This window comes from Motacilla alba, chromosome 18 (genome assembly GCF_015832195.1).
Source record: "Motacilla alba alba isolate MOTALB_02 chromosome 18, Motacilla_alba_V1.0_pri, whole genome shotgun sequence".
NCBI classification, from domain to species: Eukaryota; Metazoa; Chordata; class Aves; order Passeriformes; family Motacillidae; genus Motacilla; species Motacilla alba.
In genome coordinates, this window is record NC_052033.1 from 8,981,627 (window position 1) to 9,008,213 (window position 26,587).

Here is a 26,587-nt window from a genome sequence, read left to right on the forward strand (position 1 = left end):
TCAGCAACACCCATGGCATTTGTATAACTTCACAAATTGCAACGTTTAGTATAATAATATTTCCAGGCTACAAAGTTAAGATCAGAAGTTGGTGAGCCTGTTTTTTTATAAGTTTTTTGCTAGAATGAGCAAAATCTTCTCTCATAAGAAGTTAGTTTTTCAATTAACTAGGTATTTCTTAAAATAGTGACTAATCTTATTGATGACATTGCATGAATCCACAAATATACCCAATATACCTGCAGAAGTTAAAGGGTGCCATCCATGGAGTTAGAGCCATCCAAACCCAGTGGTATAAAATGTGGAGAGACAATTTCCTTTAAGGGAATAAAAGGTTCTTGAAAGGGTCACTGTTTACCTCTGGTGCAATGTAGTCTGGAGTGCCACAGAAGGTCCTGGTGGTTACTCCATCTAGCATGTGTTCCTTGCACATTCCAAAATCAGCAATTTTAATGTGTCCTTCTGAATCCAACATCACATTATCTAATTTCAGATCTCTGAGAAGAATCACAGTAATTGAAGGTTAATGTTTGGGATCAGCTGGGGTGAGCTTATTCTGAATAAGGAATATTTGCAACTCTTTGGGGATGGAGGTTCAGGGTGCCCACGTGGAGCTGGCTCAGCCTGGAGGGAGCTAGACAGACATCTAAGAATAACCTTAATATCCTGGAATGGGTTGGAAGTGACCTTAAAGCCCATCCAGTGCCACCCCTGCCATGGCAGGGACACTTCCACTGTCCCAGGCTGCTCCAAGCCCTGTCCAGCCTGGCCTTGGGCACTGCCAGGGATCCAGGGGCAGCCACAGCTGCTCTGGGCTGGACAATGAATGAAGAGGTGGCTGTGTCTGACCCCTCACCTGAGAGTTCTGGATGTGTAATATTATTAAACATCACACAGAAATACAAAAAATAGAGTTTTCCATTTGCAAGAGGGGGCAAAGCACAGGTGTCAGAAAGCTCAGGTTCAACGGGGCTTGGGTTTCCACCTCACCAGCAGCAACACAACAAAAAGAGCTCTACACTGATGGCTTTCTGTTTTAAAAATACACTGAAACGTTAAAGAAACTGATCATTTGGGGATGTTAAAAATAGTTCAGAAATTACTTATGTCAGATCACACTCACCTATAAATAATCCCTCTGTTATGGAGAAAGAACAACCCAATTGAGATCTCAGCTGCATAGAACCTGTGTGGGGGGAGAAAAAAATCAACAGATTTCTTATTGCCTCATGATTTTCTTCTGGCAAAATAAATTGGAAATGAATCATGGTAAAGGATGATAATATAGTAGCATATGAGCTATGTGATTTATAGTGTATATATACAGGTGACTTAAAAAACATATCACTTCAGCTGGACCATAACAGATACATTTCGAGTATTTGATGATAAAATAATGTAGAATCCAAAAAAAAATTGGGAAATGGCTCCCTGGACCCCCAAAAATGGTGCAGCTGGAGCACAGCTTTTTTTGCACTAACTCTGCTGCAAAGATCCTTATCTCTAATCACAGACTGATGAATTCAGGATGCAGCTCAATGTACATTGCAATTCACACGGCATGAAACAATTTGCAGAAATAGAGTTCCTTTATACAGCCTGTTAATGGATTAATTACACGAAGCTAATTAAAATGATTACCATATAAAATATAATTGCTGAATGCAGTTAAGAGGTATGGAATACTGGTGGCTGTTTGAAGCTGGTTGCCTTGGAACTGTGCAAATTACGAGCGAGAGGATTATTTAAAGATGAGATTAATTTTTAGGCTCAGCACAAGGGAGAGGAAGCAACTGAGCTCTGCAACACTCCATCCGAGGTGTTTGTGAACACGTGTGAAGATGCAGCACAGGCAAAAGCTGTCATGAAGCACCACAGATTTTGCCAAGTGTTGGCAAGTTGCATTAGCTGGAGTCAAGGATGATCTGACACTATCTTGGTTTGATTCTGTGAGTTGTTAAAATGTTTGTTTGCATCTGAAACACTTCCATTTAGAAGGCCCCTTGTTTAAACAAGCCCTGATTGCTTAAATCAAAATGAGAAATTATTTTAACTGAAGGCTTAAAGCAGTTGGTCACCCTTCATTTTGAAGTTTCATTAGTAAATGATTTATGAAACACTAACAAGTGGTGATGAGGTATTATAAGGATGGCTAAAATGGTACTGATGGATCTGTTCACTCTTAAATATGCTACAGATCAGTTTCAGTTGCTCACTGATGTGCCAGATGTCCAATTACCTGAAAAGAATCATATAGATAAAAAACTCCTAATTCCTTATTAATTCCTTATGAACACATCACACAAATTCTTACAAGCTATACATTGAATTTATCTTGTAGAAACTGTAATTTATATTACAGAACTGAGTCTATTTCTACTGCCTTTCTCTACAGCACTAATTCAGACTGAAGTGTTGTACTCGCTGGGGTTTGCTTTTAATATTTGCTTTTGAAAACAACATCAGAATATGACGTAACATCTTTAATTTCCTGCTGCCCTGCTTAAATTCTTGTCACTTTTCAATAGGCCTCTCCTGGCTTTGTTGGTGCTGTACTTTTGAATAAAGGCACAGCTACCTTTGGTCTATGTGTTCAAACAACATTTTCAAAACAAAGTTCAGATTTTGGGCCTTGAAAACAAACAAAGGCCAGCCCAGTCTTCATCCTGAGCCTGGGAAGAAGAAGAAAGCAAATCCTCCTAGAGTGTAACATCAAGATGATGGTATGATTTAAATACATGAACACTCACACTGCTTGTGGCTCCTTAAATTTTCCTACTTGCTGGATGTGATACATGAGATCCCCACCATTGACATACTCCATCACAAAATACAGCCGGTCCTAGGACAAAGTATGAAAGAGGCACATGAATACATTAGAGACAGTATTAGATATTCATTGATCAGCCCAGAAGAAGAAAAAAATCACTAGCATGTTATTAAAAAGCTTTTAGGATTATTAGGGAAAAAATTATAGATCAGGAAATGGAAGTGGAATGTTTTGTACAACCTTCAAGAGTAAATGATTGATGAGATCTGTCTAGTTTTGCCAGTTTTAGTGCCATGCTTTTACAGATTATTTGTCTCCAATGGTTTCAAGAATTATACAAAGATAGCTCAGTCTGAAAAATCTGTCCCTAAAAATAAATGAAAAAAAAAAATCAAAGATGGTAAAAGATTCCCAATTGCTTTGAGGCCATTTCTAATTGCTGCTAGGAAGTTTTCCTTTGGAAGATGGTGTGGATGAGGCCCTTGAGGACAAGGTTTCATGGGGAATGTGGGCTGATGGTTGGATGTGGTGATCTTAGAGGACTTTTCCAGCCTCAGTAATTCCATAATTCCATGTCATCCAAGAGACTGGCACAGTGACACTGGGCCATCAGATCCAACCTCAAATGTGTCACTGGGAGATGTTTTGCAATGTGATGGACAAATATCCACTTCATATATTTATAAGGAAAGAAGAAAAAAAAGCCCCTCAGTGTCACCAAGAAGTGACAGAAAAGAAAATGAAATCCACCAACACTGATCCATGACTAATAACCCCACAATATAATTACAGCCATTAAGACTTTTCAAGTACTATCCTCAGAGCTTTAAAGGTATTTGGGAACCTTTGGGAATCTGGGCTTGAGGCTCTGACTTAGCAAAGCAGACACATTTAAGAATTGTCATGCTGGCCTGCTCCAATAGCTGCATGAAGGAAAATCTTTAAAACTATTTTTTTATATTTAAGATGCAAGGAGTAATTACATGTGGGATTTCTTCACCATTTTCTATGTGCAGAGGCTACCATACATGGGTTGGATGAGAATAAATGTTACTGGAATGATAAAATCCATGGCCAGGCAGCCTGGGAAACATCAGGGTGGCAAGAAAGACAGAGCTCACGTACAACTGTCTGGAAACAAGAGTGGAGCTGTGTCAGGAACGGGGGCTTATCTTGCAGTGCCAGGACTCGTTTCTCCACCATGGTGCACTCCACATCATCATCCTGGATCACCACGTCTTTTTTCAGGATTTTGATTGCATAGAGCTCCTCTGTGCCCTTCCTGTCTGCCAGCATCACCTGCAGGACAGAGAAACAGCAGAGTGAAAATCCCCCAGTGCTGGAATCCTGGATGCTGAGAATTTTCAACTTTCTGTGCCTAAAGGAACAGACCCACAAGAGAACACTGCATTTGACCTGAGGCTGTGGAGAAGGCTTCCAAAATGGAACGACAGAACTGGGATTGTGGGTGTGGAGTTGGTTAGAAATGTGTAATATCACAGGGTGGAAAACTTAAAGAGTTTGGGGTTTTAAAATATAGAGATAAATATGAAGCAAGATGGAGGTTTTAGGGAGGAGGCAGGCTGTTCTTCTTTACCTTCTTCTTCCTTTTTCTTCATGGGTTTGGGTGATGTTTCATAATTGGACAGAAAAGTCCACATTGTGGGCTCTTTGGGATCAGTTATTGGGTTAAAAGGGAAAATAATCTAGCTGTCCTTTCTTAACTGCATGGTTTAATTTTAGAAGGCCTTGTAACAAGAGATAGTTAGCCATTTTGAGCCTTGCTAATGAAAAGCTGCCAAACTCATGGTTGTGAGACTGTTTTACTGATTAATAAAAAATAATAATAAACACCTGAGTCCCAACGTGAACTACCATCTCAAGTGCCTTCAATCCCAACCCAGAGAAACCAATACCCCAGGTTAGGGAGGGAAGGTCACTCAGATGACTGAAGATTAAGAGAGATGGCAAGCTAGCTTTTCCTTTAATTTGTATAGACAAATGTGATCAAAACTCCAAAGTCATGATCCTTGTACAGTCCAGCCAGCCTGTGCCCAAACCCGCTGCCTGACTGTGGGCTCGCTGCTGAAGGGCTGATAAAATGTTAAGTCCCAGGAGACTTCTTCAGTAAAGGGCACTTTATCACCTGAGTTTGAACTCAAACAGGCAGGAAAATAGCAGTCTGTTCTCTCAACTGTTGGATTTCTAATACATATACACACTATCCCTGGTTTTTTTTCCAACATTCACCCTTACCAATGTTGGTGATTTCCAGGAGGACTGGCCGAGTGACCTAGGTATTAAGGGCAGAAAAGCAGACCTAATTTGCTTGAAACTACCAAGAAGTAGGGATCTGAAAGTCAGCAACGAGTTTCCATCTTGCCCAACACTCTGAGTTTTTAAATTTATTTTTATCTTTCAATATGCCAATCAGGACTAAAGTCGGCTAAGCCTTAGGGGGAACGACCCTACTCCTGATAAGAAATCAAAAATTCCTTCCTCAAAATGCACATCCTTTTGGCTCTGGATTTTGCTTCTTGTAGAGCTGTTTATACATTCTTCCTCAAGGAAAAGAAAAAAATAAGAAAAAAAAAAAAAAGAAAAAGAAAAAGAAAAAGAAGAAGAAGAAAAAGAAAAAGAATGTGAGTGGATTAATTCTGAAGAATTCCTACCTTCCCAAAGCTCCCCTTTCCAAGAACCATGAGGAAGTTGAAATCTGTCAGCTTCACCCTGTCCAGATTGTTGGATGGCACACTTGAGTTCTTGTCTTCTGTTGAAGTAATGACTTTGTTACCAGCTGGCCCAAGTTTGGCTTTCTGAAGAACACACACACACATACACACACAAAAACAGCAAAGTGAGAAGAACTGCCCATTGTCCTGGCAGCAGGGATCTCTGGGTGGAAGTTAGAGCTGGAAATGGCCAGGTCTGAGGTGGCATTCCCAGGTGAAAGGCTGCATAACAAAATATGCACAGACACACCTTCAAGGACTCATTCCAGCAATACTTTTGACATTATTGAAGGAATTAAAGTGGAAAACTGTGTTCATGTATAACCAGATAAAGCAGATAACTTATCTGGTTAAAAGAGCAAAACCACAGCAAAGCCCAGAAACAAAATTTAAAAAATCATCATTTACTTTCAGGCCAAAAGCAGCTTAAATGGTGCTTTTGTTCTGAAAGACAAAAAAAAAAAAAAAAAAAGGAGGCTATCCAAAAATACCATGCTGTCATGTACATGGGGTATTTTAGGATATAAACAACCTCCTCAAAACATTCTCTTCTCAAATGGAGTTCTTCAAGTCACTGCATAGCAAGAGTTAAGAGAATTTTGACATGCACTAAGAACCTGCATTAAAAATCCCACAACACATGAGAATTAATGCAGATGAACATGGCCACTTTCAAACCAGCAGTACAATCAACTTTGATTTTCAATCAAGGGTTGATCTGGAAAAGGGAGGAAGGGGAATATTACAGACAAGGGCTGTACCAGACACTCTGGTTTACAGGGGGCTGCAAGTGTCAGTGTTTCACATGAGACACCATGGCATGGCTCAAGTAAGCTGCATTTCAAATCTCAGAGTTAATAATAGAGAAAAAAAGTAAGACTCACCAAAAGATAATGCAGGCTACAAGACAGTATCCTTTTTTTCCCCCTCAAAATAATCCCATATACCAGCAGAAGCAAAGCCAATAAGGTTTAGTAATTCTTTGGGATATAAGTGCTTTCCCCATCTGTCTGGTGTGTTGGTCTGGTTAATAACCTCTAATATGGTTAATTTACTTTTTGCCAGTGATGTATGTTTGACAATTCAGAATAACTACTCTTCTCTCTGCTTCACAGAAGGACAATATTTGTATATTATCCCTCTTTCACAGATAAAGAAAATTACAGAAATGGAGGTTTATTCAAAGTCACACAATGCCTGCCTTTGAAAGCCATGCCTGGCTTTCACCTTTGGCACTGGAAACTGGGAGTTACAATTTTTCTCTGCCCCAGAGGGGTGTAAAACCACAAAATTAAAGAGACACTTGACTCACAGACTCCATCTACTCCTGCAGTAATGTCAGATAATCATCTGACAAAATAACCTCCTGTCACTTGAAAACCATATCCAGCTTGGATGACTCTTCCTGCAACTTTTTAAGTGCAGAAAAATCTTATGCCCTGCCACAGGGATATGAATTTTGCAAATGTAGATCTCTTTATTAAAAAACTTGCAATACAGCTTAGAATGGGGAATTTCCTCCACAGCAATGTTATTACTTGTTTGCATGAAAGCAGCACTTGGGGATGCTGATCAGGTGCTGTGCAAATATTTAGGGAGAGCCAGTCCTGGATGTCAGCTTAAATCCCTGGGTCTGCAAGGGATGTTCCCAGGGCAGGGCTGGCTGCTGGGACAAATCTGTGCTGGAGCTCTTTGGCAGCACAAAGCTCCTTTTGAGGCCACACAAGATTGAGCCATGAGCAAAACAAGGGAAAAAAGATCCCAAAATCCCAATATCCGTTATTTGTACAAGATAAAGACGTGGCTCAAGGGAGCAGCTTGGCTGGCCACGCCTTTGCGACGTTCCTTTGTGATGGGATCTCAGATACAGATCTTGCTTTTCTCATGCACAAAGCAATTTCAATATCCTCCTTTTCACTGAGAAATGGAGATCCTAATCAGGCCCTGAATGGGCAGCACCAGCTTTATTTCTTACACCTTTAAACCCACTGGGCAGGGCGTTGGCAGTTTGTTTGAAAAATGCTTAACTCGAAACAAAAATCAAATTTTGTTCCAAGGCAGGGAGTGCTCTCTGCAGCACTTCAATCCCAGGCTCTGGGGTTTCCAGCACTTTTCCCATAAAAAAGCATGTCAGGTTCACCAGCAGGCTCCTGTGCCTGCTGCTGGCTCCAGAGCTGAGGCACTGCACTCACTCGGAGTCAACATGGGCTGGAATTGTCAGGATCTGAAGGCAGGATCTTAAAATAATATTTGAGAACCCAGCAAAGGCCTCCCTGCATCCTCTGAGCACTTAGATTCAATGAGCTACAGACATGCTCCTCTCAGTCCCATTTTTCAACTTTTTCTAAGTTAAACATCACTCTGAGTTTGAGAATCTCTTTTTGCAGATGGCAGATTTTTGAGGAGAACAAAAATTCCTCCTGTGCTCCTCAGGGGTTCCTCCTGTGTGCTCAGGTGGGCTCTGAGCTGTCTGACCCAGGCAGAGGTGAACAGGGCAGGAGTTTATGGATGTGCTGAGCTGTGAGTGACCTGGGATGGTGACAATCCTGGGCATCCCCTGGCTGAGCTGCCGTGGGAGGGGTGAAGAGAGAACCCTGCTGCAAACCAGCTGGAAAAACCAGGGACAGGGCAGCCAGGGAATGCTGGGGAACAACCAGACTGACTCGAAGGAAGCACGTAGCCCCAAAGTGGCAGGAACTCATGAAATTACCATAACCTGATGCAAGGTGCTTATTTCCCATCACCTTGGCCAGCCACCATCCTCTCAGAAGCGTGCAAAAAACCCTTTTTCACATTTGGCATGTGAATTCCTGTTACTGCTTTGTGGCTTAAGGTCCTGGTGGAAATAGAGTGAGAATTTCAAGATATTTCACTGAGCTCTATCATGAGTTTTATATCTGAAACACCTTGGCTGTAGCAGACAGAAAATGCCATGCAGCCAATATTCTCTTCCTGACTGCCAGAGGAAAACCAATTTTGCAGCTACAGAGGGGACATAAACTCAAATTATTCCTAAAAGCTTATTGGAAAAGACTGATATTTTTTTCCTTTCCTTTCCTACCATGACTAAAATTGAAAATTGCAGAATCCTATTTGAACCCTCCTTTATTTTTCATGGATATTAAAACTTGCTGAAGTTGAAGACAGTATTCCAGGCCCTGGATTAATTTTCAATCCTCATTCCAACTCCTTGGCTTATTATCTTGGATAAAAACATAGTATTGTTACAACAAAGCCAGCTTGCAGCAAACCAGCCAGGAAAACAGAATGTTAAAGATAAATTAGTCTGCACTGGGAGCAGGAAAGTTAATCTAGAAAGAAAACAAGACATGCACATCATCTTACTTCCTCTGCTTTGGACGCACCTTATCTCGGCCAGTTCTTTTACCCTGAAACCACAGGTGAGACATATCTTATATATTCAGCCCAAACTCACTTCTCCATTGAGTGCTAAGAAATTACAGTGTGCTACACTGGAGAGACTCTGGGAATTTGGTAGGAGCTCTTTGGAAAAGATATCTCAGGTTTTGCAGTAAAAATGCTTTGGCTTTCTTTTTAATCTAAGAGTAACAATTGTACTTTTAATTAAATAGGAAAAAAGTTATCCAAAATCTAATGAGAACTGTGATGCAAAGAAGAAACAGAAGTGATTTAGGGAATAGTAATTCTTCATTTTTTATGGCAATTGCAGTAATTCTTGATAATTATTTTCAAAATTTTCTGATTTTCCCCTGTGAAGAAAATTGAATAGGACAAAGCAATAAATCTGAATGTTGGTTCTTCTGCCCTCTGTGTACATCTGTAGTAGAGAATCTTAGGAATTACAGAGCTAAAAGACTGAATTGGTAATTTTCCATATTAGCCAATAATAAATAAAAGTTGTGATTAAAAATAAAAAATACAAAATTCCCTTTCTTACTCCCAATCTCCTCAGGGTAACGAGTCTCCTTCCAAGATGTCAGTGCTTTAACACCTTGCACTGCTCCCCTCCACTGCTTCTCTGCTGCTGGGTGAGATTGGCTTTGCTCCCACAGGGGAAACAAACACCAGGATCCAAACTCACAGCCATCCCCACCACCCCCCAAGCACAGCTTCAGGAGGGAGAAACCCACCCCCTCTGCCATGGTCAGACATCCAAGCAAACACAAAGCTCCGTGTGCAGCTCACTAGAGGAGGTGATCCTTGGTTGTCAGGGAAACTCACTCCCTGCGAGTTCCCAGATGCCAGCAGGATCATCCCTGGCACCACATTTTCAAGAGCAAAAAGTGATAAATGAAAAAATATTTAACAACAGTGCTGAATTCCCACCACATGAGCAGAGTGCTGTGTGGAGAGCCACAGTCCATCCTTTATTTATTGGCCCCACCGACACCTGATTTACCTGGGAGGTAAATCCAGAGCTCTGCTCCCAGCAGCTGAGGGCTCTGGATTCTCCCAGCTCTGCTCCACATGGATGCCAGCATTCCCTCCTCATCTTTCCAGGTTCCACCCACCACCCCTGCTCTGCCTGTGCAGAGAACAGTGAGTGCATGATGGAACAAGAGTCTGCCCAAACCCCTCAGCTCCAGCTGCACGAGGCTCAGCAGGCCAAGGAGTGACTGCACAGGGCTTGTCTCAGAGTCACAATCACTGAACAGTCTGGGCTGCAATGGACCTAAAAGATCATCTCATCCCACCCCCTGCCCTGGCAGGGACACCTTCCACCAGAGCAGGCTGCTCCAAGCCCCAATGTCCAGCCTGGCCTTGGACACTTCCAGGGATCCAGGGGCAGCCACACCTGCTCTGGACAGCCCAAGAACTGAGATTTGTGGAGCAGGAATGTCTCCTTGCTACAACTTAATCCCTCTAAAAATTCTAAAGTCAAAATCCCTGCTTCTCACGTGGCAAGAAGTTCTCAGCAGCTCTTTGCCAGAGCCCCACATGCTCCTCAGATGTCCCTGCATGAAGGAATCAGCCACCTCCCACTGCCACACCCGGACCAGGGTTTCTCCTCCTAATTCTTGAATCAACCCAAAGCCATTGCAGGTAACACTGTCCATATCACTTAGAAAAATGGCAAAATGGCTGGTGAGAAGCAGGGATGGAACAGCCTGAATAGTAAAATTCCAGCTTCACTACTCCAGCCCAGGGGGCGGCGGGTGTGAATTGAATGCTCAGCTCTGCCTGTCGCTACCTGGACCCTGCACAAGGAGCACCAGAGCAGCTCAGATCTCAGACAAACCTCAGAAGATGTCACTGACAGAACCAGCAAAGCTCAGACTAAGGATGAGAAAACGGAAATAATAACAATTTATCCAAGTCTCAAGGATGGACCCATTCAGGTTTCCAGTCATGTACACACGAAGTGGGAACTTTGATCAATGTGTTGAGCCATTAGCAAGCCTTTAATAAAGCAAATAAATCCAATAAATTTCAAGTCAAAATCTGGAAGAAAAGCCCTCCCATTCAGTGAAATGTTCTCTGTCATTGTGGCAGCTTGTTTCTTACATTATTGCATTTCCAATTCCACGTAATTATAGATGCTATGATAGACTATCAATTTCCTACTTTCCACAACTTAATTACCAGGATGCTGAGAATTTGAAATGAGCAGAGTCCGTTTCTAAGCCCCAGCAAGACCTAATGCTTCACCAGGCTGAATTGAATCTTCATGCCATAACCTAAGGCCAGTTTGTAACTCATCAGCACAGTTTTGTTGGAAGCCAGGGAGGTGCCCGGGACAGGGACACCATCAAGGATTCAAGAGGTTCACACATGGATTTCAGCCATTCCTTGGTGAATTTACACTGCAGCAACACTTCTCTGCAGCAAGGGGAACACTGAAGAGATATAAATAACCAAAAAGCTGTTTATCAGCACTCTGAGATTCATTTTCATGATGGCAGTGTCACTATGGCGAGCTAGGATGTAATTAGTAAAAACCACAATATACCAAAATGAAATTTCATTTTTCTTTCAATGGCTAAAATACTTATTGAAAAAAGAACTGGGAAAAAAAATCATAGCATTCCCATTGCTGGCAAAAAAGGCATGGGCTAAATGGGATGTTCCATAAAGATATAAATGGGTTTTATATAAATAAATATATATATCTTATGGTTCCATAAAGATATAAATGAGGTGCGTGATAAAACTCTACCTGGGACTTAAATTCCAACTATTTCATGTCTTTAGTTTACTTTTCCCCTCATTTCCTCTCCTCATCCTCTTAAAATTGTTTCATATTTACCCTGTTAATTACTAACAGTATGTTTATTTAAAGGATTTGCCTGCAACAACTATTTGTGCTGTATATGAACAGGATTAAAAACCCCTTTTGCAGGAAGCATGTCCAAGGACAGGGGAACCCCACTCCTGAAGCCACCAAAGATGTGGGCTGAGCAATCCTCAGGTGAGCAGAGCAGTACCTGCTTTTACACCTGCAATTATAAAATATTCTGATTAGAGGGAAAATCCTCGTCAGTGCTAGTTATCAAACTTGAATAAAGGGCTGGGTGAAAAATGTTATACTGAATTTTACTGAAACTAGGGATTAAATTAACGGGATTGTATTTTCTAAGGATATTTATACACAAATAATGTGGATGACTTCCTTCTTTTTAGGCCTTTTGCAGGAGCCAGCTCAGCTCTGGGAGCTTTTCCCTGTTCTTTGCTGACCTCTTGTGGTTTCTCACTGAGGAGAAATTATTTTCTCAAACTCCACTTTACTTAGGATAAAGGAAAAAAGGGAATCTGAAAGCACAAGACAACAGTTTAATATACCATGGAGCTCCTCAACAGACCTTTTTTGTGGGGTTTATAGCAACATTCCCTATTCAGTTATTTCCCTTAAACTTTTTTTTTTTTATTTTCCCCTGCTGGATAGAAGTTAGAACTGTGTGAAGTACCTGAACACACCATTTCTAAAATATTCCCAAATGTGCCAGGCACAAGGTGAAAGTAACCATATTCCCTAGAAAATGGAGACAGTGAAGTCAAAGGACTATGAAAGGCACTGGGAAAGGGGTGGATCTATCCCCAGACAGGAATTTCAGGGGATATTGCCCTGGACAACAATGTCTGTGTGAGCTGTGAAATCCAGAGAGGGAAGAGTTTCCAGTTCCCCATTTGGCACTGTCAACATGTTTAATCTGTTTAATAATCCTGCAGCCACCTGAGTCCACTTTGCTTCCTGCCTTTATTGCCAAACACTCTCTCCCCTGCAACAGAGCAGTGCCTAATGAGATGAAATGTAATTAAAGAGGCTGCCTAGGAATAATATTCAAGAATTCTTGCAGAAGTGTCCTGTGGTGGTGGTAATAAAAATCCCCAAAAGCAAAAAGGATGCTACAACACCAAACCCCTAAGTGTCAAAAGAAGAATTGCTTTTCTATATGCTCCTCCATTCTTTAATTATGCAAATTACTGCTAGTATTCAATAATAAAAAAACCTAGAGTGTGGAATTTGCTTTTAAGCATAAACCTCATTTCAATAAGGGAAGAAGAAAATTAAAATTCTGTTCCAAAAGAATTTTTAAGGACTTCAGTTCCCCCTGATCTTAGAGTAAATCCCTGCAATCAAATCCCACCAGCCATTCAAAGCTGCAGAGCAGGACTGATTTTAAAACCTTGGGATTCTGTATCCAAATCTTAATGTGCTCTGAAATGATTTATCTCTCTCTCACACACAGATGAAGGTGTTTTCTGCATGATGTTGAGAAATAATCTGTTTAAATACACACTTTGCAGTGAGACAAAAGCAGGCCAGGTGTGTGGCCCTTCCCAGTGTCTGATTATTCCATACACAAGTATTCACAATGTCTCCCATTTGCTGTGATATTATGTGATAATGTGTGATATTATAAATTGATTTCTGTACATTTCCTGGTTCCTAGCTCAGAATTGTTGTGTTATCCTCAGGAATGCTGCCCTTCCTCCTTCACTTGCTCCTGCTGCTTCCTTTCAGTTCCAGCCTTGCAAACTTGGGGATGGAACCTGTAGGAATGTGCCCCCTATGGACAGAGCGCCAGAACCTTCCTCTGTCCCCCAAAAAGGAAAGAGCCCAGAACTTTCTCCCAGTGATCAGGTAGAAAATCACTGATAGGACCTTGGGGACTTCACCTCAAGTTTGGGGACAGCTCATTGGCCATGAGCCAAAAGGTCCCGCCTGGGCCATTTAGTAGAAAAGCACAGAACAAAGAAACCAAATCGCTTTTGTGAGGTGTCTTTACCAGGAGCACAAGCTTGTGGCACCGGGATCGGTTTGAGTTTGTTATTTTGCCTTTATTAAACCTTTTTTGTTCCTGAGGCTGTCACATCAGCCTCCTGCTCCTTTTATGCCTCCTAATGAAAGCTGAGCTGTTCTGGGGTGTAGTGTCGTGGTGTTGAGAGTTTATCAGATCGGCTCAAAACCCCCGGGCAAAACACTACAGGAACCTCCCCAGCAGCCCCACACCGAGTGACTCCCCCAGGTCCCTCCCAAAGATGCTCCTGGCACAGGGATCTCCTGGACCATGATCCCCCAGGGATGCTCCTGGGCTGAGCTCAGGGCTCAGCCTCACTGCCAGCAGCAGGGGAAGGGATTTGTGCTGATTTACTGAGAAAAGACAGACAGCAAACAAGGAAGCATTTTTCCATGAAAACCCCTGAATTCCAGAGAATTCTCTGAAGGAATTCATGTTTATAATCCGCCAGGACTAAACATGAATTTTGCCCGTGAAGCAGCAGCTGTGGGAAACACTTCAATCCTTTTTTTTGGTGCATTCCTATGGTGGAAACATGAATTAACCAAGGACTTTTGTCAGCTTCTATCAGTGCTCTTCAAGGGCTGGATTTTACAGTGAGGTGAGAAAACTTCCTATTTCTGCCAGATGCATTTTATCAGGGTGACTTTTGCTCTGGTTTAAAAATGCATTTAAGTAGAGAAACTTCCAACTTCCCAGGATCAAACAGGTTCCAATGAAACCACCAATGAAACCACCACGTGATTTTATTTTCGAAATGAAGAGGTGTAAAGGATTGAGGAAGGGCAGTTCTCTTCTGTTCAGGCTTTTCTGAGATAAAAAAATCAAGGTTAAGGAAAGTGATTGATTTAATTTTTCTGGTTCAGTGTTACAACATTTGTTAAAATCATGCATTAATAATATAAACAACTCTTAAAAAGTAATGTTTGGTTTTTAAATTAAGTATTTTAAGCCTTGAGTGACAATGCAAAGTGCTCCAGGTCAGCTTCAGTTGTAAAAGTACTATTTGAAGATGATTATGGCTTCAATAATCTCAGATTCTTAGAACACAGTTTACAACACAGGAGCTTCAAATTTTAATAAAAATTGTAACTTGACCAATGTATGAAACTGAAAGTGGTTTGTGCCAGTGGCCTTTGCCCTAATAAAGCAAGATAATTTGTTAGAGATACATGCAAATATAAACAAACCAAATGTAAGTTCTCAATGCTGAGAGGTAACTTTCATGGCAGTAACTCAGTGATGTGGGGAGTAGTGAAAGGAGCAAAATGAGAAATAAACAGGTGAATTGGTATTTCAGGTATCAGAGCATCTGTGCACATGGGAAATATCTCCTACAATGTAACAAATAACATCCAGCAATAGATGTACTATGTTAAATCATAAAACATGCATGCTCTAAATTCATCTATTCAAATATATAGTGACCATGAGCATTATTTTATCTGTGAAAGTTACTTAAAGTTCCATGAATGTCTTTCAAATTAAAGATGCACCTTTTTCCATTTTCCATGAGAAGGTGGCACTCGTTTAACAAACTCTTCCAAAAAGAAAGGCACAACGCACCTGCTCAGGTGTGATCACTCTTTTTTTCTTTTGGAGTAAAATTCTAATCTGGGGATCACTTTATGACAAATTATGGAATAAAATGCAAATACTTCATACTGAATTTTTTAAAATAATTTTTAAAAAAAAATTCTTTACAATATTTCATTATTATGAAATATCATTATTATGAAGTATTATATACACAAAATATTTCATTGCTATGAAATATTATGAAGTATAATACTTCAACTATTTATTGATAATTAAAATAATACTTTTATTTTTAATTTTTTTAATACCAATTAGAAAAACTTCAAGTGGAAAAAAAAAAACCAAGTGCATCCTTAAAAGCTGGTGAGAATGAAATTAAACTGAATAAATTTCAGATGTTGGTAAGGGGGGTTGTGTGTAGGAGAACACCAAGGAGAAAACTACCTTGAAGAAGTGGATATTTACATGACAGTCCTGGAAGAAACAGGAGAGGGAGAAACACTGCGTGGTTAGTAACGGGCTGGCACAGCACAGCAACCACAATTAGTAGCAGAAATAAACAAATACAGACACAGCAGCAGCGGGAATACAGAAATGGACACGTCTGTTAAGCACGGAAAAAACCCAGGACAAATAAAAGGGTGTTAATCACAGGCAGGGGCTGTGCTGCTCCTTGCTGGGAGCTCAGCTCACAAACACACAGCCCAGGCATGGAACAGCCTCTGGCAGAGGCTCCAGCTGTGCACAGCTGGCCAGGGGCACTGGGGCTCTCAGCCCTAAACCAGCTCCACAGGGGTGACAGCACACAGGGATTTAGGATTTTTGTCCTTGCCTTGTTTTGCAACACACGTTTCACCTTTGTATAAGGGATGAGGAAATCCCTGCCATCAACGTGAGTTTTTATATTCTTCACCTCCAATCACACCCCAGTGAAAAAAGCCTTACGGAAATCAGCAAACTGAAAGCAGAGATTTGTGCCATCTAGCTAAGAAATTTCAAGTTCTCCAGTTTGAGCTGTGGTGAGTGGATGGGAAACCTCCAGACAACTGCATATGGGAATTCCCCCTGCCAAACTATAGTACAGAACAGATGGAGTCATCTAACAGCATCTCTATAATGCTGCAAACTATTCTCTAATGATTAAATATGCACAATTTAAAAATAGGAATGAGTGCCATGGCCAAAAAAAGCAGCTCTTCTTTTTATATCTCTTTATGCATAATGAGTGTGGATTGATGTGCCAGTGATATTTTGGCTGGTCATGATTTCAGTGTGGCTCAGTTTCTGTTTCCTGAAAAGTAAATTTCATCTTGTCATTTGCAATTTGAAGTGTCAGCAATGTTATTTCTCTTTCCATGTCCCCTTTGCTGACCTGCCTGAAGCTTCAAAGTGGGAATGAATATTGGTTAGAGACAGATATGGAAGAGACTGTATCTTTTATTTATTAAAAAAAAAAAAAAGAGTAAAGTAACTGCAGTGTAACAGCTCTGGGGCAAAGATGTAAAAGTAATGTTTCCTTCCCAGCCCTTATAACACTTCACAGAGACCTGGAGAACTTAACTCACAAATTAACAAAATCACAAGCTCCTCTACAGTTCATCGTAGGGGTTTTGTGGTTGTGTGTTTGTTTGGGGTGGGTTTTTTGAATGAAAATGTGCATGAAAACAGATTTAACTAGAAAACTCACTGGGCTCTTAAGAAGCCACTGAAGTCCCTGGAGTATCTGCTACGGCCCTGGCTATGCAACTGCAACACTTCTCCCCAGCCTCCAGCTCAGAATAAAGACAGCTCCAGGACGTCCTGGCCATTATTAAAGGAAAGAAATACACTGTCCTTTTAACCTCAAGTTTTTGTGAATATCAGAAAAATGCCAGATTAAGAAATTTCTGGACTTCTCCTTTCTAATGAAGCAGACAGAAACGGATTTAAAAAATTAAGAGGAGTGGTAAAGATCTAAGAAATGCAGGGCCTGCATTGAAACGATCTGATGTACTGATGTTCAGAGAAGAAATTATAAATAAAAGAAAGGTTTTTCAGCATTAGACTGTAACAGCAACAAAACTCATCAGAGAGTTTTAGTTGTGCCTTGATCTCTGGGGACAGTTTCTGCCCTGTTTAACACCAGCTGTGCTGCCACAAGGAGAGGCCTGGTGGTGTAAATCCACATGAGCTGTGTGCACACATACACAGCCCGAGGCTTCTGGGCTGGAAATTCGGGCCTGCACAGGGATTAACACACAAGTTTGGTCTAACAAAGGGCTGCCTGCACCCTGGAGGAGCTCAGGAGCAGAAATATCTCTCAGATCCTGTGTCACTGGAGAGGTTCCAGGTATTTATCACTGAGCCTGATGGCCAAGCTCCTCATTCGTCTTGTTATCTTTCAAATCAGGAGGTATTTCAGAAGACATTTTCTTTAGGATCACAATAATGATAAGGCATTTTAGAAGACCTTTTCTTTTGGATCATAATGATAGTTCTGTTTGGAAGCACTGAGAGGTCACCAAAATGTCACCACTGACTGACCACTTGCAGCGCTCAGACACGACATCCACCCTGCTCTCAGCTCTGCTCCCTCTCCTCCTGTTCTGGGCTGCAAAAGGGAACTCCACCAGCAATTCCATGGCCAAAGCAGCTGGAATCTCTCATACAAACAGAACTCAAAGCCGAGTTGATGTAGGTGTGGATGTTTGTCTCCTCCCAAGGTCCAGGGACAGTCCCTGTGGTGGGACAGCAGTCAGAGCTCTCAGAAATTAAGGGAAGGATTTTGTTTCTGTCAAAGCAACGCAGAGAGCTACACTGAGGGAAATAATTAGAACAAAAGAACATATCTGACATGAGAAGAGTGTGCACCAGAAGGAGCATTGTGTGTCTGCCCAGAGATGCTCTAAAATGAGGATTTTACGAGCAGAATCCCATTCCCTCACAGCAATGTGCTGGGATCACTGCAATTGCCAGAGCTGGGTGTAGTGACTGAGCCTGCTCCCATCACCAACACACCTCGTGCTCAGTAAATGTGTCCATGGGTAAGGATTATAGCTGCTCTGTTCTTTGTTTAATTTAAAAACCCTTTATATGGACCATAACAGCTGCTTTATTTTTAATAACATTTCCCAGTGCTGGTGATGGGAAAGAAAGGGAGAGATCATAAAACAATTCACCAGCCTACTTTTAAATCAGTATTATTCTATTATTACTCTAAGGTGATATTTAAGTATCAAGAAGTGCTTTACTAAGCAGGAAAAGTAAAAAGGGCTTGACCAAACTCAAATAATTTCCCACAATAGAAGTTTCAGAATGTGCACATTTTTCCCCCTAAATTCAGGAAACGAGGAATGATGCCCTAAGTGGCAAAGACATCTTACAGCTCAAATCACAGGTAGAAAAATCACCAGGTAGAAAAAAATACCAGAAGGTTGCATTATTTCAATATTCTGCTTTTTTCTTTGACTAGAAAAGTACTGGAAGAAGGAAATAAGTACATAACCAAGAGTAGATGCTGCAGTTAGAAGATTTCCTAGTTTGGGTCCATGGAGGCACCTGGGACTGTTGGGAGTTCCCATGGCAACTTCAGCACAATTATGGAGCAGCCACAATTATTCTGAATATGCCTGGTGAGAAGGGAGTTTTCATTTTGAGATGGTCACAAATAATGCCATTCCATAGAGAAAATTCACAACTAAAGGTTAAAAGCAACAGAAAAATAGTGACAGATTTCATCCTGCCTCCACTTCCTACAGGAGTATATTTTTATCTCTAAATATTAATAATGATGTATCATGTATAAATCACTGAGGACAGATTTGATCACACTGCTAAATGAGCAGATAAAAGATTTGTGAGTTTTAGTGAGAGGTGAGGTCCAGAATATACATAGACTGAACACAATGTGTTGTGTAGAAAATACTGCATTGCACCTCTGCATAATATCCCTCAATTTCTATCCACTGCATGGGCTCATGTAGATCACACATAGAATATAATAAGAAAACTCCTTGCAATAAAATATAAAAGGTAAAAAAAGCACAACCCTCAATTCTTTCTTTTCCAAATTTGGTCTCATTTGTGGAGAGGATTCATTCTGGGCAAAGGCTGGGTGTTAATTTTTCAGCTGTTTCAGATGTGGCAGAATGGGCCATGAGGAAACTTCTCATGACAAATACTTTTTAGCATTCAGTTACAAATATAAGCAAGAGAAGGTTTGAATCTATTACTATTTACTTATTTATAATATTTATAATGTTTTATAATGATTATAATATTTATTAATATTATATTATACTGTTACTATATTTTATAATATTTTATTGTAGATTTACATTGAATAAATGACTTAGGAAGAAGTGCCAGGAGGTCCAGTGAGCAAAGCAGCATTTCCATGAGATCTGTGTGGCTAAGAGCCACATTTCCAGAAGAAATCTGGGCCGTGAAGGTGATGTGCTAAGAAGGATGTGATGGTACACTGTAAATGGTTTGAGATCAATGAGCTTGAGGCCAAATCTTAAAGATGGCTGTTGAAAGATAGATGCAGGCAGATATTCTTAAAATTCTGATTTAAATGGGAGGTAGCTCCTAAGTGGTCTTGGACGTCCTCCTACCCACATTTCTAAACTTTAGTTAAAAGGGCTAAGTCAATTTTCAGAACATCTTACAATTTTCAAGATCAGAAAGTGGTTTCAGAAATTCTAAATTTATTGTCTCTCTGGCCTTTTGTAAGCTGAAAATAATCTTATTCTTCCTTCATATGAAACAATGAAATCCTAATCCTAAAGTTTCTCTGCTCTTGTGTAGCTTAGGTTGGTATACAGCCCTTTACTCTGAAGGCCACCATTATTGATTTTAAGTATTAGATATAAGTAATGCAATATTTTTGTGGAAATTGTTGTCATTTTGTACTCAAAGTTAAATCAATGTACCTTGGCTACCAATCACATGGTCACATATTAAAAAACAGACCAAGCACTCCAAGTGCAGACTGGATTGGGAAGAACTCTGGAGTTACTCCTTCCTTCCATCAACTGATAAATGGGAAGGTGGCACAGTGAGACCCTTTGGTCCATCTGTATTTTTAATCTCCTGACAAATTCACTCCCCCAGGAAAGTGACAGTCAAGACCTGCAATCTTCTTCCTGTAAGGCTCCAATGCTGATTTTAGAGCAGTGGAAATATTTATTTAGATGATGTCATTATGTCACAAATAGCAGCATTTTTCTCAGTGCTGTCTACTTGTTCCTTATTACAGGACACCTAAAATAAGATGCCTGTGCAAGGCAGGATATAAATGATAACAGAAATAAAGGAAAGGATGATCAGAGTCAGCAGCACTTATGTGCCATACCAGAATAGCTAATAAGTGAAATACCACCATTCAGACATCTGTGCTGTGAATTTTCAGAAGCCATCCCAGTGATGCCCCTTGAAAGCAAGGAAGAATATTCCATGGAGGGTTCTGCTTCCCTCTGCTCCTTCTCATCGTGGTAAACTTTGAGACAGGGAAAGAGGGTGAAGCCAAACCCTCCAGCCATGTAACACCACATTACACCAGCCCTGGCCCTGTGACAATTCCAGGGTTTGTTCAGCTACCAATACTCTCATTTAGCAAGTTTTAAAACTGCTCATTGTCCAGCTTGAGAAATTACAATTATTGGAGACACCGTATGCCTGTTGAAGACCCATTCCCTTCCCTGGATTAATTCAGTCACTCAAACAGCACCAAGCAGACTAGCTCAGAACAGGGAGAGCCTCAAATACACAGTGCCAAGGCTGAACTAATTAGACTTTGAGACAGACTAATTATTTCTGAGACAGAGCTGCCCCTTGGTGAAGCTGCTGTCTCTGAGACTAGGGCCAGTAGTTTTACATCAATCCTCTCAGGATTTCTACTCCACTTCATTGCAAGACATGGATAAACCCTGAATGTTCTTCCTGCAACCAAAGCATTTACAGCAGGATTAAGAATCAACCTCAGAGACTGTAAATTCAATATGCAAACACTGCATGTAATAGCTGACATTTTTAAGTGGACAATTTTAGTGACTTGTCTCTGTGCTGTCTCTGACCTGAGAAAAAATAGTTAAAATTTTATACCTATATCACCAATATATAAATATCCACCCAATTCTAGACTCTGAATAATGCACAGAAGCATGGACAGAACTACTTTTGAAGCTATTCCTTCTAGGGAGGATAAAAACCAAAAATGATCTTGAATAGCAAATGACCTAGTGCAGCAAAATGAAATCACACTGGTCAGATCACGACTGTAAAGAAAGGAAAATGGAATGGAGGCTCAAATACTTCTCAAATGTGTAACAAAAATCATAGTTCATGCTGCAGACATGGGAGCTGATCCAAATGGGTTCAGAAGAAATTGGTGCACCTTTTCTTTTTCCTTCTTGCAAGTTGAACATGTGCCGTTTTTCCTCACTTTCGTGGGTTAACCCATCTTTTATAATAACAATGGAGAATTCTGCCTGATGGTGAACATAGAAAATTGCCATTTCAGGTTGAAAGGAACAGGCAGGTTTGTTTATGCACAACAGGTACATTCATTATGTTTGGATAAACAGCTTGGCTAAGGTTGTAAACTGCAGACTGGAATATTTCCAGCTCCTGGCTGTGTGTGCAGCTGGGAGAGCAGGCAGGGGAGAGGAGCTGCCCCAGCAAACCCCTCCCACCCCAGGCCATACCTGTCCTGCTCCTGGGCTCAGTGGCCAGCACACATTTTGCTGTAATTCTGGCTGTGGTTGTCAGAAGAGGCAGAGTCTGATCATTAACAAAAAAACTCCTTTGTGTGGCACATGAGACCATCCTTGTGGCTACCAACTTCTGCAGCTGGCACCACAGGAGGCAAGACACTGCAAAAAGCATCACTTTTCTCTGGATTTTCTTATTTGTACATACCCAGGAATACCTCTGATCCTTAAAAAAAATCAACATCCTTCCCCATACTACAGAGATCAGAATTTCACATAAAAACCTTCTGCAAAGACTTTAAAGCTCCAAAGAGTGAACATTGAAAGTATTTTCTTAAAACACCCCAAGTTACAGTGTGAAACATTCAAAAGTATTAAAATACCATTGTTTCTGACAATTTCATTTGTCAAATAATGCAGATACCAGTGATAGTGGCTGGCAGATTTTGCAGCAATTGTTAAAAGACATTGAAATTATTACATATACTTGACATAACATATTTTAAATTACCAACTTCTAAGTGTCATAGCAGAGAAGCTGAACTGTCAGGAAAATGATGCCATCTCTGAATTAAACCATTTGGTCCAATCTTCAAGAAAACCACAGACACACAGAGCTGTCACAGGGACAGAAACAGGAGCACTCTAACATATGTATCATTTAACAGATTTTGGGTTTTTTTGGTAGTGAAGTGAAAAATAAATGCAATATTTAGTTGCACACATCTGTGTTTAATCCTCACCTCAAACTTCTGTCGGAGCTCTGCATTTCCATCTTCATCAGCATCTGGAATTGGAACGTTGTAGTATTCACCCTCTTCTTGATTCAGCAGCTTGTACCTGTGGTAGATTTCAGAAAAAAATGGTGACTTTATATTTTTTCCCTGATAGATTTAAAAATCTGATTTTGTTGTTTGCGTGTGGTTTGTATCAATGTCACAGGTATGCAAAGAAGTGATGTCTGAGACCTGAAGCAACCTCAGAAGTAGAATATATTTTACCTGAAATCAGATCTTTCATCCCAAGCTATCTGTCAAGGCAGTTTAATGGACAAGGAGATTCTTCCCACTCATCCTGGGATCTGATGGGAGACACCAACCCTGAGGAGGAACCTTTGTCTCCAGTGCTTCCACAGCCCTACACAAGTGTCTTTGAAGAAATGTCCTTTTTGAGATGTGATGAGTTTACCCTCTCCTGGCAGGTAATGAGGTGGCATTTTATGAGATCAGTTTCCATGTGCTTTGGATTTGCAGAGCTATATATAACATGATACACTAAGTATTGAACACATCATATTGGAGATAAAAATAAAATTTGTATCACAAGGCTGTGTTCACAGAATTGAGTTTGCAGCAGCTCCTGGCTCCAGCAGAAGTTTCAGGAACACCATAAAAGAAAAGGAATTGTTTTATTATCCCCTTTGATATATATATAGCCTGTGTTTCCTAGGTTTAGTTGCACTTCAGTGGATTTATAGCCTGAAACACAGCGAAAAGCTCAAATAAAAGGTAGATCACATTGAAAAAAAAAAAAAAAAGGACAGGTTTAAAACTTTTGGTGATGTATTCTCTCCTTCTCTTTTCAGAAACTCTTACCATCCACTGGCTGGCATTTTCATAAGCTCTGACACCCCAAAAGAGAGCGACCCCATGAAATCATTCCTGGTGGTTCGATCCCAGTCCCAGACCTCCACGGATAACCGGCGATCTTTGTCTGTAGGTTTTAATTTACTGAAAAAGGAGAGAAATGGAGGAGTGGTCAACACCAAAATAAACAATTGAATGCATCCAAAGACCCCCAGGAAATCAGGGTGTTAAACTCACAACGTGAATGACTCATTCCAGTCCGGGTTCAGGGTAGAACGGATGGTTTTTGTTTTTTGTTTACTTTCATTCTTAGGATCTGGGATGAGCTTCAGTTTGACATAAGGATCTGAAAGTCCATTTGGATCCATGGGAATGAGGTTTTTCGCTTCTCTCACTGTCAATATAAAACACAGGATTACACATCACTGTAAAAAAGAAATTACATGTCAGACCAGAGCTATTGAAGCACGCTGACAAATAAATAAGATGTGAAACCCACCTGTCAGACTTGGCATGGGAGAAACTACTTGTTGTAAGGAAAGGTTGAACTGAGTGATATTTATAAGAATAGCAGGGAGCAATGACAGGAGAAGAGTGATTCACAAGCAACACACAGCTTCCAGGCAGCTCTCCCTGCAGTGCAATGATTAAATACCCAAATCCATCACTGTAATTTTTCCAAGCAGGTACCAACTCTTTGTGCTTTTGTTCCCTCATCACTCTTAGGTTATACAACCACAGATTAGGAGCCAAAGACTGTGAGAGGCACAGGCAGATCAGAGAGGATTGCAGGGGATCAGGTGTTTGACACAAGCCCTCTTTGGAAGGTTTCTAGCACCACCCTTCCCACGGATTCACGGCTCATTAGCTGTCAGATGGAATCCTTGGGAGCACTGGCATGACAGCAACCAAAGGAAAAGCGCAGGGAACACAAGTGGAGCTCCAGCTTCACAAAAATCCTAACGCAGCTTTCTACCTTGACAATGCCAAAGGAAGAAACAAGGTGAGCTAATTTATCTCGAGCTGCTCCTGATCCCCAAGGAGAGCGGGAACACTCAGGAATCTGCAGCTGGGGAGTGCAGAGAATCCCAAAGGGGGAGCACAGCCAGCACTGCCCTCCCTCTGGCAGACACTTGAGCAACACTTACACATCCTGCAAGAAGAATTCTGAGGAATCAAAGGTGAATTTCCCTCATGCTGTGAAACCCAGCCAATCCCAGCTGATGAACTGGGATCAGGGTGGGATAGGGAATTTGGAGTTCACAGCTGGGCATCTCAAAACCTGGGGGCAGCAACGCCCTGGGCTTGTTTGGGACAGAAAACAGCTTCCACCCAGGAACTCCCTCGTAACAGCCAGAGCTTGAGGTCAGAACTGTCTCTGAAGGAAGACTGCAAGAAGCTTTGGGGTGCCATGGCTCCTAAGGGAAGAAAGAATTTCAGCCTTTGAGAGCCACTGGAGAGACTGTCCAGAGCTCACACTGCCCTCAGGCACTGCTGTCACTCCGGAGTGCTTTCCAAAATTTACCTGCCTAACTGAACAAACCTGAAGGGAATTTAGGAAAGATCAACTGTTAAGCAACTTAGTATTTCTTGATGAAAAGTGCTTCCTACAGAAATTTGGAATTTAGAGCCACTTAGAAGTCAGTTAGAGCTAATGCAAAAATGAGAGAACAGGTGTCAGGATCTTCAGCAACAAATATTTACTGTTTGCTCAAGACATTGTCCTCTTCCCCCAGATTTAAATGGCATTTTCTTACTACAACCCCAAAATTCTACACCTTCCCAGGATTTCAATCTGTTGTTTCCCAGCATGGAGGTTACAAGGCATCCAAACAACAGAGATATTTTATATAGAGAGTATATATTATATAAATATTATATATATTTATATATAACTTATATATTTATATAAATTTTTCACATATAAATTTAATATATTTTATACAAATTTCTATACATTTTATAACTAAATTTATATAAATTACATATTAAAATTTTATATTTTTAATATATTATTTACATTTTATATATAGAATAAGAGGAGTATAGGAATGTGAGCTACTGCTTTGGAAGACTCTACTTTGTCAAGATAATTCTCATGCAGAACAGATACTCTGATGTAAATTAATTAATGAAATTAGATCACGGCTGGAAACGAATCACATTAACGTGACCCAACAGTTGATACTGATTAAGTTTCTTAAATTTCTGGTTTTAAAAGGAGAGACAGAAAATGCTTATGGGCTAAAATTTTAGAACACAGTGTAATTCTATTCACTACGTGCATTCCTCAAAGAATTGTATCAGGAAAAAATCCCTGTGTGTTAAAAGCACAGAACAGAACCATGCTTTATTTTTTGCAGACCATTTCATTTGTACTTTTCTGCAACCCATGTGTAAAGCTGACAGGGTTTTGCAGCTGGGGAAACGATTCCTTTCAGGCCAGAGAAACTCCCCACTCTCATTTACTCTCAGTTTGCCATCTGGGGTCATCACACCTGTGGTCAGCTGGAAAAACATTTCTTTTCAACCCACAAAAAAAAAAAACCAAACCACCCAATTTTTAAAATTTAGTGCACTGAAAAGAATCTTCAAATACTTCCCAGGAATAACATTGAGATGAAATAACTTATTTTAGCTAAGTTTTTACAATCCCAAAGGGACTAAGAACCATGAAGCAAGTGAAGGATGAAGTGACAGCTTTCAGTGCAAGCTGCTTTCTCTCATCCTATATTTGGGTTTATTGTTGCTTTTTTGGTGTTTTTTTTTTCCAGCATGGTTTTTGTGACTGCACTGCCAGGTTTGGCACAGGAGATACTACTTCAAAATCCACTTTTTGATTTTTATTTCTACGCTGCACTTTGCCATAAGTGAGGAGCAGAAATCTCCACGTGTTCTACAGCTTCCTAAAAATACATTAGTAACTTTTCTGCTAAAATTCTCTGAACAAAATTGCTTAATTTTACCATCTCCAGGCTGAGCTTTTATGTTTAAATTTTCCCTGCAGAGGCCCAGTGTGAAACAGGCAGAATTCTGAGTGATGGGC

The 26,587-nt window shown here is 40.6% G+C and overlaps 1 protein-coding gene across 3 annotated transcripts in view; it reads right to left on the minus strand.

Annotated features, from left to right (window-relative positions):
* PRKCA (protein kinase C alpha) overlaps window positions 1-26,587 on the minus strand; it is a 145,680-nt gene that overhangs the window by 16,348 nt on the left and 102,745 nt on the right. The window contains exons 6-14 of one of the 3 annotated variants that reach the window (XM_038156964.1): window positions 23,779-23,935; window positions 23,551-23,685; window positions 22,699-22,795; window positions 15,708-15,737; window positions 5,443-5,586; window positions 3,896-4,069; window positions 2,751-2,842; window positions 1,124-1,186; window positions 359-497 (exon numbers count right to left, since the gene is read on the minus strand). In XM_038156964.1, coding sequence (XP_038012892.1) covers window positions 359-497; window positions 1,124-1,186; window positions 2,751-2,842; window positions 3,896-4,069; window positions 5,443-5,586; window positions 15,708-15,737; window positions 22,699-22,795; window positions 23,551-23,685; window positions 23,779-23,935 — 1,031 coding nt within the window. Of the gene's footprint in view, window positions 1-358; window positions 498-1,123; window positions 1,187-2,750; window positions 2,843-3,895; window positions 4,070-5,442; window positions 5,587-8,867; window positions 8,892-15,707; window positions 15,738-22,698; window positions 22,796-23,550; window positions 23,686-23,778; window positions 23,936-26,587 lie in introns of all 3 variants that reach the window. The other 2 variants (XM_038156965.1, XM_038156966.1) reach the window with 2 other exon arrangements.